Raw genomic sequence first — 12,745 nt, 5'->3', positions numbered from 1 at the left:
CAGTAAGGGAAATCTGTTTTTTCTTTTGTTACACCATGGATCGTTTACAGGAAAATATCTCTGCTCGAGTTTCTGTTTTGAACGATAACTTAGCAGGATGAACAAGTCTAGAACAACCACACAGGCCTTTTGTTGTTCCTCAAAAGATTCAAGTTCACCCATGGCGAATATATTGTTTGGAAGATAAAGCATACTGCGAGAAATTCTTTCACACCTTATGTCTTTAGAACTTCTACAATGTAATTGTTGCACTGAGCTCGGTTACTGCAGAGTCTACTTACTATGCATGGATGAGGACAAAAAAACCTCAAGGTAAAAAGGGCACTAAAACAAGTTAACTGTATTTACTTTTTTTCATGTTCCTGTATCTTATGTGATATGGGTCAAACTTTAAGCAGGATTCTATTCACTTAACAGTCAGGATCAACCCATGTTTACTTCTGGTAACTAGCTGTTTCTTGGTCTGTTCTCAGGTCCCATTGGTGAGGTGCTCTGTCGAGGTGCTCAAGCTCTCCATTCCTCTGTGATCTTCTAAACCCAATGGGACATTGGAAAAGGTTCAGATGGGACCTACACAGTAAACATCTTTAAGTGGGCGCCCAAGGATGCACTCCCATCTCCTAATTTTATATACACATGCTTATATAGCCCAGTAGGGATAGACTCAGATTCCAAGTGCAAACCATCATTATCAAGATGCACATTATGTCTTATGTAAAAGTGTATCAACACATAGGGACATCCTTTAAATTGCGAGTAACAGGCATCTACACTAGTGAGGTCCATAAGAGGGTGTTCGCAATAAAGAAACTTGCAACTTACTTGGAGTAAGGTTGTTACTATAGCAGGCTAGAACTGCCTCTGTGAAGTCTACAGCAAAATAAATAGTGTCTTCATCATCTCAAGCTCTAGTTTGTTCTGAGCAAACCCTCCTGCTGGTTGGTAGAGAACGATATGGTGGGAAAAACAAATTCCAGTGCTTTGTCATTTTGGACCTAATCCCTACTAAGTAGGAAGACATATAGGCTGGCTTAAAAATAACCATGCCGTTTCATACTGCAGATCCGCTTATTTGAAATATTACTGGTTAGCAGTTTAAGTTGTGAATTGAGAGATTTGTCAACGTGCAGAACTGTTTTCACAATGGATGTGCTATAAGCAAATGATGACAACAAGAGTATTAATTCTGAAGGAAATAATGAGGACATTTCTTACAACATCCACCGTTTTTGGGTCTTCAAAAAAGGGAACAAAATATACACACTTCTATAGTCACACTGAGAACCTTCAATCCTCTGAACGCTCAAGAATGTGCTCTGGAGGAGCCCAATCCATCCATTCGAATACCATTTTACGTTCAACATCATATTTCTACTGAATGGGCTCTTTGAAGCTGGTATGAAAATATGACAGAGTAAGATCCCTTCTAGATTAACCAGTTAGTAATAGGATGAGACAGGTATGTCCTGTTTCAACAACTATGGGTAATGGCGCGTTTACTCCATCCCATTATTGACACAAAGATGGTGATCTTTTTTTCGAAGTATAAAAATAAATTTAAAAAATGCACAGAAGGGGAGGAGCCAAGATGGCGACCTGAACGGACGTCTCGATTCCCGGCTCCGCAAGCCTGTGCATCTCGCACTGCCATCCTGTCTTCTTTCCTGAGTTTGAGCCGCAGCGGAATGACGAAATAATCGCGCTGACACAGTCCGTGTTCCTCGGAGGCCCCTACCTGCCGTATTGCGGGAGATATCGCCGGAGTTGTTGGGTGGCCTTCATCGCCCTGGCTCTGGGACCTGTGTCGCTCCTCGCCGCCGGGAGCCGCCGGATTGGCACCAGCCTGCTGAGCCCGAGGTGAACTGGTGCTTTGCTCCGCGCCGCCGTCACAGGGGGAGTCGGACGAGATCCTTTTTACAGCGCCCCAGAGCCTCGCTCCATGCGGTCTGCTCGCATCGGAAGACGTGGGAGTTCGCTGCGTTTAGTTCCCCTGTGCGGCGCTGGGACTGAGCTGAGCTGACCCCATCTTGGTGAATGCCCGATCCTTGCGGGTCGCCTTCGAGTTCGCCCCCGCCTTGAAACGGAGCAGCAATGGCCTTTCCTGAGAATCGCTCTGAGACCATGTGTAATGCCTGTAACGGCGGCCCGGATTGTCACCTTTTAGCGCCGACCTCGCCCCCTTCTCTTTGTGCATCTCCCGATGAGGGAGAAATGGCGGCTGCTTCCCCTGGGACGGCGAGTGCTATCTCGCATCGCGACTGTGCCACCCTGCCTGATAGTGAGCAGCGCAATGGACTTTGTGGATCGTCTCGGACTGAGGAGATACTGTACCTGCAGCCGGAGCCCACCTGCGGGGCCATTCTGGCTGCACTTGCCAAGTTCCAGATTGAATGGCGTGCACTCTCCTGTGAGCTGGGCGAGCAGCTCGATGATGTTGCGCTCATGTCGGAGCGGTTGAGACCGGCCAGTTCCCAGCGCTGCACTGGTCTGCCTTTGTCAGTCTCTGAGGGGGACACCATGTTGCCGAGCGAGGGCAGGGAGGAGCGGACTATCACTAGCTGCCGCGGTGCCTGTGAGCGGCCGCCCGGCAGCTTCAGCGGTGCTACATTGTTTCCATTTTCGGCGAAGATTGAGACTTTGTCTGCGTGGTTGTTACTGTTCTCTCAAACGCCGCTCTTGCAGACATTGGACCCCTCTGTACCTGCTGCCTCGCAAGCCTTTTTCCCCCGCGATGGACTGGATATCATCTCATGTATTTGGGGGAGCTCATCCTGTATGTATGCGGCTCAACTGGTTACTGTAAACGTCCATTTTGTCTTCACCTCTCTCTTCTTCACCGATGGTGGCCATTTTGTCCTCCTGCTTTGTTCGGGTCTGGCCCTCCTTGGATGCCATGTTTAAGGGGATTTTCACGATCTGGCCAGGGCTGAGAGATTCCTTTTCATGGTCCGAAACTGAATGGCTGGCGGGGACTCGGGTTGGAACGCTTATATGATATGTTTGACTTTGCGAAACGTGATGTCTCTCCCCATCTCATGTTGTAATTGAGGTTTGCTATTGTTTGTCATTGTTTATGGGGTGGAGGTTGACTGCATGGCGGAGAAGACCGGGAATATGTAGATTTGGCCCTCCTCCGGCTTTATATGAAGTTCCTTTTCCTTTCTTTCTTTCCTATGTCTCTGTTTCTATATTTCGGGTACTTTTATGGGCGACAGACACACTGCTGGGGGCGGGGTAGGCCGTAGCCTCTGCACGCGTGTAGGGTGGGGGGTAGGGGGGGGGGGGTTATTTTGTCCGGTTTCGTTTCTATGGGCCTTATTTTTTCTTCTTTACAACTTCTTTTCTCGCTTATTTCTGTCTTTGGGTCTGTAGTTTGGTTTGATGCGAGGTGGGTACTGACCGGCATAAGACATAATGTTGCTTAAATATCCTGATGTGTAATTCGTGATGCCGCTACTCCGATTATAATTTTCCCTTTGTCTCATGGGATTCACCTGCTGATCGCTGCATATTCGTGCTGTAGTGGGATTGACTGGACTATGGCTCTTCTTGCTTCTATGATTTTTTTAAAAAACGCCTTTAAATGTTTTTTAAAAATAACCTTCATTTCTCCTGTCTCTCTGTAGTACGGTTGGGCCCAGTGTAACTCTGAACGATTGCTTATTGATGTTGACGTGCTACTGAGTCATCGTATAGTTTGCAACAGTGCTTTAAATGTTTCGCGGCCGGCCAGGTGGTTGTGGGCCCGTATTTGTTTGCTGCATTTGCACAATAAAGGTTTAAAAAAAAAAAAAAAATGCACAGAAGGTGGGTGACTGACCCTATTGGTGGGACCATTGATATGACCGAGCAAGCAAGGCTATGTAAAACCCCTGAAGACCCAGATGTTTTAACGAACTGGCTCAAATAGCTTGTATGTTACCTGGTTAATGCTAACTGCAATTTCTCAGAAAAGGTGCAAACGCTTACTCTTAAAGAAACAATCAAACCTAAGTTAGACAACATCAGAAGTAGGGCTTCAAAGTCTATGGTGTAAGGGGGCAAAGTCTATGTTGTAAGGGGGCAAGGCAGAGGGCAAATACCCAGTGGAAAGGATCAAACACAAATCTTCTCTTTAAACAGGAGGAATATTAAAATTGTTGTAGTCAAACTGAGGAAGGTAACAGTGAATCTTTTGGTTCGCCAAATGATAAGGGGATCCTAGACAAGAGTTGTATTGCACTCCGTACAAAAACTCCAACCACGTCCCATTCATTCAACCAGTCAGAATTCTAGAGAACCAAGCCATATCGAGTTTCGTGCAAAAAGGTGCAACAGTGCAAATAGCACTGGACATTTCTAAATTCATCAGCGCAAAATTCCTGAGCCAGAAAAAAAATAATTGTTACATGAGAAATCTAATTGAATTTAATATACTTGGCGTTTACTGACATCTCAAAATGGAAACAATAAGCTGAGGGACTGCATTATTCAAAGCACTTTCTGGCAAGTTTCATCCCTCCAGGCGGATACCTGGATTCCAATAAGTCGCTAACACTGGAAAGGTCTGCAATTCAGGCAGAATTGTTGCTACCTTTTCACAAATAATGTCATTTCATTACAGCTCTCTTCCTAACACTCCTATTTTACTCATTCTTTTCTAGCTGTCTCTCTGTACTTTGCTGGGCAATTCTCACTTGTAGTGTTTGTTAAGCAAGTTCTCAGTAAACTTGCAGCTGATAACCAAGATCAAAATAACAACTGCCATTAAAAAACAGCCCACAAAACAACAAATGAAATGTTAAACTTTATTCTCTTCTTATTTTTACCTTGCATGTACTAGCTTCACAAACTGCTTGAGACAGAGGCTCCAATGCCTCGATAAGTCAAATACATTAATTGAGCGTTTATAGATTGAAAAACTCCATTTTGCATCATATAGCAGACCCAGAATCCTTTTCAGTCTTCATATTATCTTAACACACACATCTGAATAGCGTTGTTGCCGCGTGTAGATATGAGTTAAATAAATGGTACTCTGTGTGAAACTAAAGGATAGAGGTGCAAGGTCTAACTAATCGTGTATTAAGTCTCCTGCCGTTTACATAATCAAGGTAACAAGTATGAGAATTGTAATAATACGTTTAGCTTAATTCTAATTAAAATTATTTTTGCATGTGCTACCGTTCTGCCCTTATTACCTGCATGCATCATCGTTCCCGAGCATATAATGACTTAATAGTAAACACAGTTTAAAGAGAAAAGGGCGAGAATGAAAAGGACACGTGCGCATACTGCCATCTACAGGCCAGTACTAAAAAGCACCCTTTGAAACCCAATTCTTTCCCTTGAGGAAGTAAAGCTATACTTATGTTTGTTTGCATTTTTAAGTACCGTACACAATAGCATAACTATAGTACGTAACTTGTTGTGAAGCATGTTGCAGTATGCTGGTCACCACCACAGCGTTGAAAAAGTGGGCACTTGTTTTGCAGTACTTTTTAGGTACTTTCGCAAAAGCAAGATAGAGCATTGCAATATGTCAACGAAGTGCACCTAGCCGCTTCCATGAGCAAGAAGTAGGAGGCCGCTAGAGAGCAGGTGCCAACGCCGTGATGCCTAAAGCGCGCGTGACGTGACTTCCCCCAGGCATTCAATGAGATTCTTCATCTACAGGATAACTTCATTCAGAGCCCCCAAACTTGGAGTTCAGTCCTAAAATAATGTGGGAGATTCACAAACAAAGCACCGTGATTCAAAGTCAGAGCTTCAAACGTTTTAGCAGACAGTGTAATCCAGTCGAATTTCATAGCAAAAGTCCCACCAGCTGAGCTAAAATAGTATTCGATTTTTTTTTTGCTGAGACTATATATTGAAATAATCTATTTTAGATCTATAAACCTTACTTCTGTGCTTGCTGAACAGGATTGGGCATATCATAATTAGCAACTTATTTTAAGTACGTTGGGGTGACCTGGCACAGACAAGGTGAATCAAAAACAACAAATGGGTCTGAGCTCTTCTCAGAGGGGGGATAATGATCTCAATTTTTTTTAAAACAATTTTTGTTTTACTAAGATGGCCAAACAAGAATCGGTATCAATGGATACCTGCGTGGTAAAGCTCTTCTTTCTAATTACAATACCCACAGTCAGCACATCCACTTGAATGAGGACCCATGTCCTATAACATCCAATTAAAGAAAAACATTTATCAGAGTAAAACTGAGTTTCAATAAGTTAATCCTGAGCTCAATACCCTGCTAGCCATGACACAGAACAGACAGGTTTTAAGTTAGGAAAATGTGTTAAGCATTTAGCAGTAACAAAACAGTTTAAAAAAGTCAAAAATAGCATAATACAAACACTACAGTCAATTTCTATAACTGGAGAAAAAGATAATGAGCAAAATGTCATCAAAATGCCAAAAGGCTGTACTGGACTGATCTGGAGCTTAGACTGATCACAATGGAGCATGGGTTGGATGCACCATGCAGGTCAGCCCAGTCAAAGATTTTACCATCTGACTTAGTCTCTCAAATTCTCTAATGGGGCAACGCTGCAGGCTAAGCCAGACAGCCATTGGACAAAGTCAATCTGAAGAAATTTGTTTTGGCAGGAAGAGTTCAGAGAAGGACAAATTCGAGTTTCACAGCCACCAAAGTCCTCAGGCTACATAGATACTTTAGACTTTGCTTGACTTTCCACCTTTGAACTGAGTCTTTTTACTGCAGCTCATAATCGTCGACCAGGGCAAGTATGAAGCTGTATCCGACGAAGTCGCTTCGAAATCTGACGCTGTTGCTGCTAGGTCCCACTGAAGCTGTGAAGGTATTGAAAATCCAAAACGTTTTAAGTTACAACTTTTCAGAGTTCATGGAGCAGAACCTCTTATTCACTTGCAAGACTCCTAGGACTTCAGGGGAAGCACTTAGGGGTCAAAATTCACTCCGCAGGGACCTCCAGCAGAGTCTGGTTCGAGTCAGGTAAAGTTGCTACTCATCAGCTGGGGCCTTCAGGAAAAAAAGACTCTTACAGCTTGTTGTGCCCCTGTAGACACACAGGAGGTAATCTAACTGACTCTTGGAGTCCACTTTTTAGTACTTATTACAAGTGGGAAAGGCCCAGTGCCTGATGTCTCCACACAGATCTCCAACAGCAGGTCCAGCCCTCTCCTATTATACTGCAGGTCCAGAAACTGTTCTGATGTGCTGTGGGTGAGATACCAGCGTTGTGGTTTCACTAGCAAGTGGGTGGGGTAACTCCTGAATCCTCCCAAATCAATGAGGAAACAGTTACTAAGGCCAAATCCTCCCACTTTTGCAACACATCCTGATTGTGTTCATGCAAACAATCCCCCTGTGCGCCATTTTGAAGCAAATTCAACATGGAAGAATCTTTCTGCCACTGAAGGAAACTTGCGTGTCATCCATGAGCGCCTTTTGGCAAATGAGCAGCCCCCTCAGCTAGATCAAACAGGTTCTGGGACCAGCTCCTCCTCCAAATGGGCTACTCCAAACTGGCGATAGATTGGCTTGTATATAAATGCTTCTCTTGCACAGGTCTGCTTTTAACCCACCTATGAACTAGCAGCAATCACCCCTGTCCCCTTCATGTTAATGAAGTCCCTGAACTCTCTCCAGCCGCCTTTTCTGAGCGGATATGCGTCACATACTTCACATCTCGGTCTTCCTGTGAAAAGTTCTAACCCATTGTTTCTGCTGTGGGAGCAGCTTTCAAACCTCATTAAAAAGAAGCACTGAGAGGGTTATCTGGCAGCAGGTTAATACTAATTAGCCACTGGATGTGGAGGCAACATCCAACTTTTTAAAAGTCTCTTTTCCTAAATATTTATTAAAAATACAACTTCCCCGCTGAATTTGATTTATAATAAGCATTGAAAATAGTGCTTGAATTATTTCAGTAGTTTCTCCCATAACTGACATTTTATTCTGAACTGTAGTTATTTTCATAAACCAGCTACAACCCTTTCCAGTGAAATTAGCTTTTGTAGGCTAGTCACTATAGGTACATAAGAAGATTAAAATCTTGTATGTACTACTTCTGATTTGTGGGCAACAAGCCCTAATTAGGAGTACATTATTAAATATCTAAAAGTAAGCTTTGCTCCTTTGAGAAGGGGTTATTTTGACAGGTTTGCCTGCAGGTTTAAAAGGCTGCAGTAGTTCGGCTACACAGGTCTGAAGTCCTACTTTTCTTGACACTCTAGTGGACGGCACAATAAGGGCAGCAGCCCACAGGTGACATTTAACTTTCCATCTCATCAGTGTATTTCCTATATATTTTCCTGTACACTATGGTCTTAGTGTGAAGTTAAATAAGTCAATTGGGGGGGTTAGCCAATTTTACAATGTTTGAGGGGTTAGGGCACATACACTGAGGCCTGGACAACGGGACCACAGTGTGCAGAGTTCAAAATCCAGTAAAACCAGCCAGTAAACACTTAGGTTGACCACGCAAAAAGTAGGACCTTCTCATATCAACCTTTGGTGGATATTGTCTAGTGCCGCCACTCTGCTTGCACTCATTTTTAAACATCTTAAGCACTCACAAATATGCTAGTTAGTCCCAGAGTTGTCTCAGAGCTTTCATATGTGGACTCAGCAATTTCCATATATTATCGGAATAGGTGCCCTGTTGGCATAAGCTGTGAGAGGCCCTCAAGCACGAGAGGCTTTCAAAGTTAAAAGATCTACTGAGACAATGAGAAGGCACTATTTGTCGTCCCAATGTGTAGCAATGAGGTTTTCAGCTGCTCCTAACACAAGAGACAACCAAATGGTCAAAGCCTTCCTCCTGGCACAGCTCTTGCATATAAAACATAATTACCATAGGGTGAGCTTAGAATGGCCTTTCGAGGGCTTGTGTGCATCATGGCTCAGTTGTTCATTCTAGCAGGCTTATACCCATACACAGTCCCACCAAATGTCACTACAGAACCACATCTCCACAATAGCCTCAGAGTATATAAGTTTTAAGAACCAGGGCATAAGGTTAAGAGGAATTACAACATTTAAAGAACGGGCTATTTACAAGTTAGAAGTGTACAAATACTTTTTTAGCTGTTGAGCACTCAAGTATTTTCGTGCCAGGGTGTTATCATTTGAAACATATGGTGAAACAAGTGTAAAGGCTAATGCAAGCCGTTACTTAACGTCAAGGAAAAATGCTTTTGCGAGTAACACTATCAGCACCAAAATTCAGTTTTACAAGTATTTAACTAAAGCATTGTTTAGTTGAAGCATTTAAGTCAACGCAGTAAGTAATAGTATGTATTATATAAACTACTTATTAGAAAATATGAGGCTGGTGAAACAGCTGAAGTGGTTTCAAGAACAGACCTAAAAAATAGCATTTGAAGGTTGCTGGTCATCTGATGGATGTCTTGCATCTCTATACTCAGTTCTGCTCTTATAAATTATTAAATGCAACATTAAAGATTTTAAAAAACCAATACGTTTAGGCCATTTTCCTTGCAGGTAAATCCGGAGGATAAAGGCTTGCCTCTCTCCGGGAGATATAATACTGTTGGTGACTTTACCATCATCTCTCATGAAGAATACGTCCTAAGCTATTTCAAGGGTCACATAAAGCTGCATGAGTGCTTGTGCAGTTTCTAAACAGAAAATATTTAAAACCTCAGTTTCACTAAACTTTCAATGAACGTAAAACACAAGCATTGCTTCTTCATCTTTTGTGAATTGTAAGCGAACAATGTATATGTATTATGTTTACTTACTGGTTTGTGTAGTCTGCCAGCAACATACAGAGTCTTCCAGTGAAGGAGATCCTTAATCAAGTTATCAGTGCTCACTACCCCATACTTTATCATCTGAAATGTTTAAAATAAAACAAAATGAATGCAGTCATCGGTTGATGTTTACAAGAGCTTGTGAGTTAATCTGCCTTATATACAACAATATCGGGCACACATATTATAAAATATATTTTGAACAGTTATTAAATCATTTTTCCTTGGTAACTTTTTGTCCATTACAAACCGGACAATAGGTCACTAGTCCTGCGACCATAATCGCACGTTTGCAAAACTTGAATTTGCTGTGCATTAAACATTTTCATGAAAAACTGCTCACATTAGCCACTTTTGATTTAATAAGACTGAATTATAGTAATGTCCTTAACAATTACTGGAAGGTATCTTGGACCTTTAAGAATTCGATACAGGCACTTTTATTTAGGAAGTAAGAGTTTTATATTGGTACTGAAGGAAGAAAAAATAATAACACGTACTCTAGATTTATAGACAAAGCGAACAGAATAATGTTCTTGTTATCACTAAACTTTAAATATGCATTTCACCTCTGAACAAAATCATTGGCTATTCATCGAAGTTAATGACATTTTGCTTTATTTCACATCATGCTTTCATGTGTAAATTACATATATATGATCAATAACTTTCTTGAGATTAAATCACGATCTGATGTTATCCAGGTCTACAGGAATATGAATTGAAATAAAAACATCCGTTAATGGAACATGCGAAGGATCATGTATCTTTATATTAAATAAACATTTGTGAGAAACTAGTTATATGAGCAAGACACCCAGGGGTCATGTACGACGAAGGAGGGTGTGCCATTAGAGATACACATCCAATCTTTCCCAGCAATTCTGACAACTCTGCACATTTTAGGTGTCCCCCTTTATTTTAATTTCTTATATAGCGCTGGAATCAATCCCGTAAGGGTATCTCCGCGCTTTGCCAGCTATAGGATCATCAGGTAGTGTGACACAAGGAGTTAAGAGGACAGGAATGCTTCTTGATAAAGAAGGGTCTTTAATGCCTTTCTAAAAGACAGGTGGTTGGTGGTCATTCTTACATCGGTGGGGAGCTTGTTCCATAAGGCAGGTCCAACCGAGGAGAAAGCACGGTCTCCTTGTCTGGATTTCTTTGTAGCAGGGGGTTTTAGGAGGGCTTGATTGCTTGAGCGGAGAGACCTGCTAGGCTGATACAGCTCAAGAGATTGTGACAGGTATTTAGGGCTTGCTCCGTATAGGCACTTGTGGACCGTACAGCATATCTTAAAGTTGATGCGCTGCCGTATAGGGAGCCAATGTAGCTCTTCCAGTAAGGGCCTAGAGGGAGTCCTGGCCGGTACACTCATGACCAATCTCGCCGCTGTGTTCTGGACTACCTGCAAACGACCTACTGCATCTGCATTTGCTAATGTCAGCAGGCCGTTGCAGTAGTCCAGGCGGCTGGTGACCAAGGCCTGTACAAGTGTCTTCCTATAGGTGGCAGGGAGATACGGGAAGACACGTCTGAGAAGGCCGATGGTGTGGAAACACAGCCCTGCGATGTAATTGGTGTGTTCCTTTAAGGTCAGTTTTTGGTCCAACTTCACCCCTAGATTCTTAACATGAGGTTTGGATGTGGGTACTGGGCCCAGATCTAATGGCCACCAGTCTGGGGACCAGAGGAGACTCGCCTTGCCAAAGAGCACAACCTCTGTTTTTCCCACATTGCATTGGAGGCAATTCACAGCCATCCAATGCGACACTGCCCTCATACCCTCAGCAAAGTTCTCCTTGACTTTAGGGTCAAGGGAGCTGAAAGGGTAGAGGAGCTGGGTGTCATCAGCGTAGGAGACCGGTATGAACCCATACTTCCGCACAATCTCAGCAAGGGGGGCCACATATACATTAAACAATGTAGGGCTAAGGCATGAGCCCTGTGGCACCCCCTTCGTGAGCACCCTTGAGATGGAACGAAAGGGGCCCAAGCTGATAGATTGTGATCTCCCGGAGAGGAAGCTCTCCAACCATGATAAAGCTAAGCCTCCAATTCCTACTCCCTGCAAACGGCTGAGAAGGATGTTATGGGACACGGTATCAAAGGCTGCAGACAGGTCCAACAGCACTAGGATCATGGAACCGCCTCCATCCTGTGACATTTTGATCTTATCTGTCACAGAGAGAAGGGCCGATTCAGTGCTGTGGTTGGGCCTGAACCCAGATTGAGATTGGTCCAGGCCCCCTGTCGCCTCGATAAAGCTGGAGAGGATGGTGTTAACGTGTTTCTCTGCCAGTTTGCTGATGAAAGGGAGGAGAGAAATTGGGCGAAGGTTGGAGAGTTCTGATCAGGGCAAGGTGGAATTTTTGCGTATAGGGTTCACTACCGCTTCCTTCCAGGATTGTGGGAGTTGTCCCTCGGCAAAGGAGAGGTTCAGCAATTTCTGAATGGAGGGTCCTAATATCTCGTTCAGAGAGTAGCTTAGTTTAGCGGGTATCAGGTCAGTAGGAGAGCCGGTCTTCATTTGATTGATAAGTGCAGTCAGATCTTTGATGGTTATTTCAGGGATTACATGAAGGGTTTTCCCAGAAGTCACCATTGGGGAGATTTCAGGGACCTCAACATCCAAGGGACCTGAGACTGAGATAATTTTCTTGTATATCCCTTCTACTTTATCCTCGAAGAACTTTGATATTTCATTACAAAGATCTTGAGTGAAAGTATCTGGGCTCTCACACATCACAGGATTAGTGAAGGTCTGTATGATTTTAAATAGTTCTCTTGTAGAGTTGCCCGCCTCTGCAATTTGGGAGGTGAGGCTTATTTTCCTTGCTTTTTTAATATTTTTTATATATTTTTATATTTTTATAGTAAGTGGTCATAGCCTCCAAGTATCGAAAACTTTGTTTTGGCAACGCGTAAAATCCCAAATTCTGTTTCTATCTTTGTGTAACATTTGTGTTGCCATTTAAAGTATGGAGATAGAGAA

The 12,745-nt window shown here is 43.1% G+C and overlaps 1 protein-coding gene across 3 annotated transcripts in view; it reads right to left on the bottom strand.

Annotated features, from left to right (window-relative positions):
- Positions 1-12,745, bottom strand: part of TAMM41 (TAM41 mitochondrial translocator assembly and maintenance homolog) — a 191,950-nt gene that overhangs the window by 120,505 nt on the left and 58,700 nt on the right. For all 3 annotated transcript variants that reach the window (XM_086938952.1, XM_086938954.1, XM_086938953.1), the window contains one exon: positions 9,739-9,831. In XM_086938952.1, coding sequence (XP_086795078.1) covers positions 9,739-9,831 — 93 coding nt within the window. The remainder of the gene's footprint in view (positions 1-9,738; positions 9,832-12,745) is intronic.

This window comes from Lissotriton vulgaris, chromosome 9 (genome assembly GCF_964263255.1).
Source record: "Lissotriton vulgaris chromosome 9, aLisVul1.2, whole genome shotgun sequence".
NCBI lineage: Eukaryota > Metazoa > Chordata > Amphibia > Caudata > Salamandridae > Lissotriton > Lissotriton vulgaris.
Note: the sequence above shows the minus strand (reverse complement) of the source record. Positions and strands in the feature narration are given on the sequence as shown.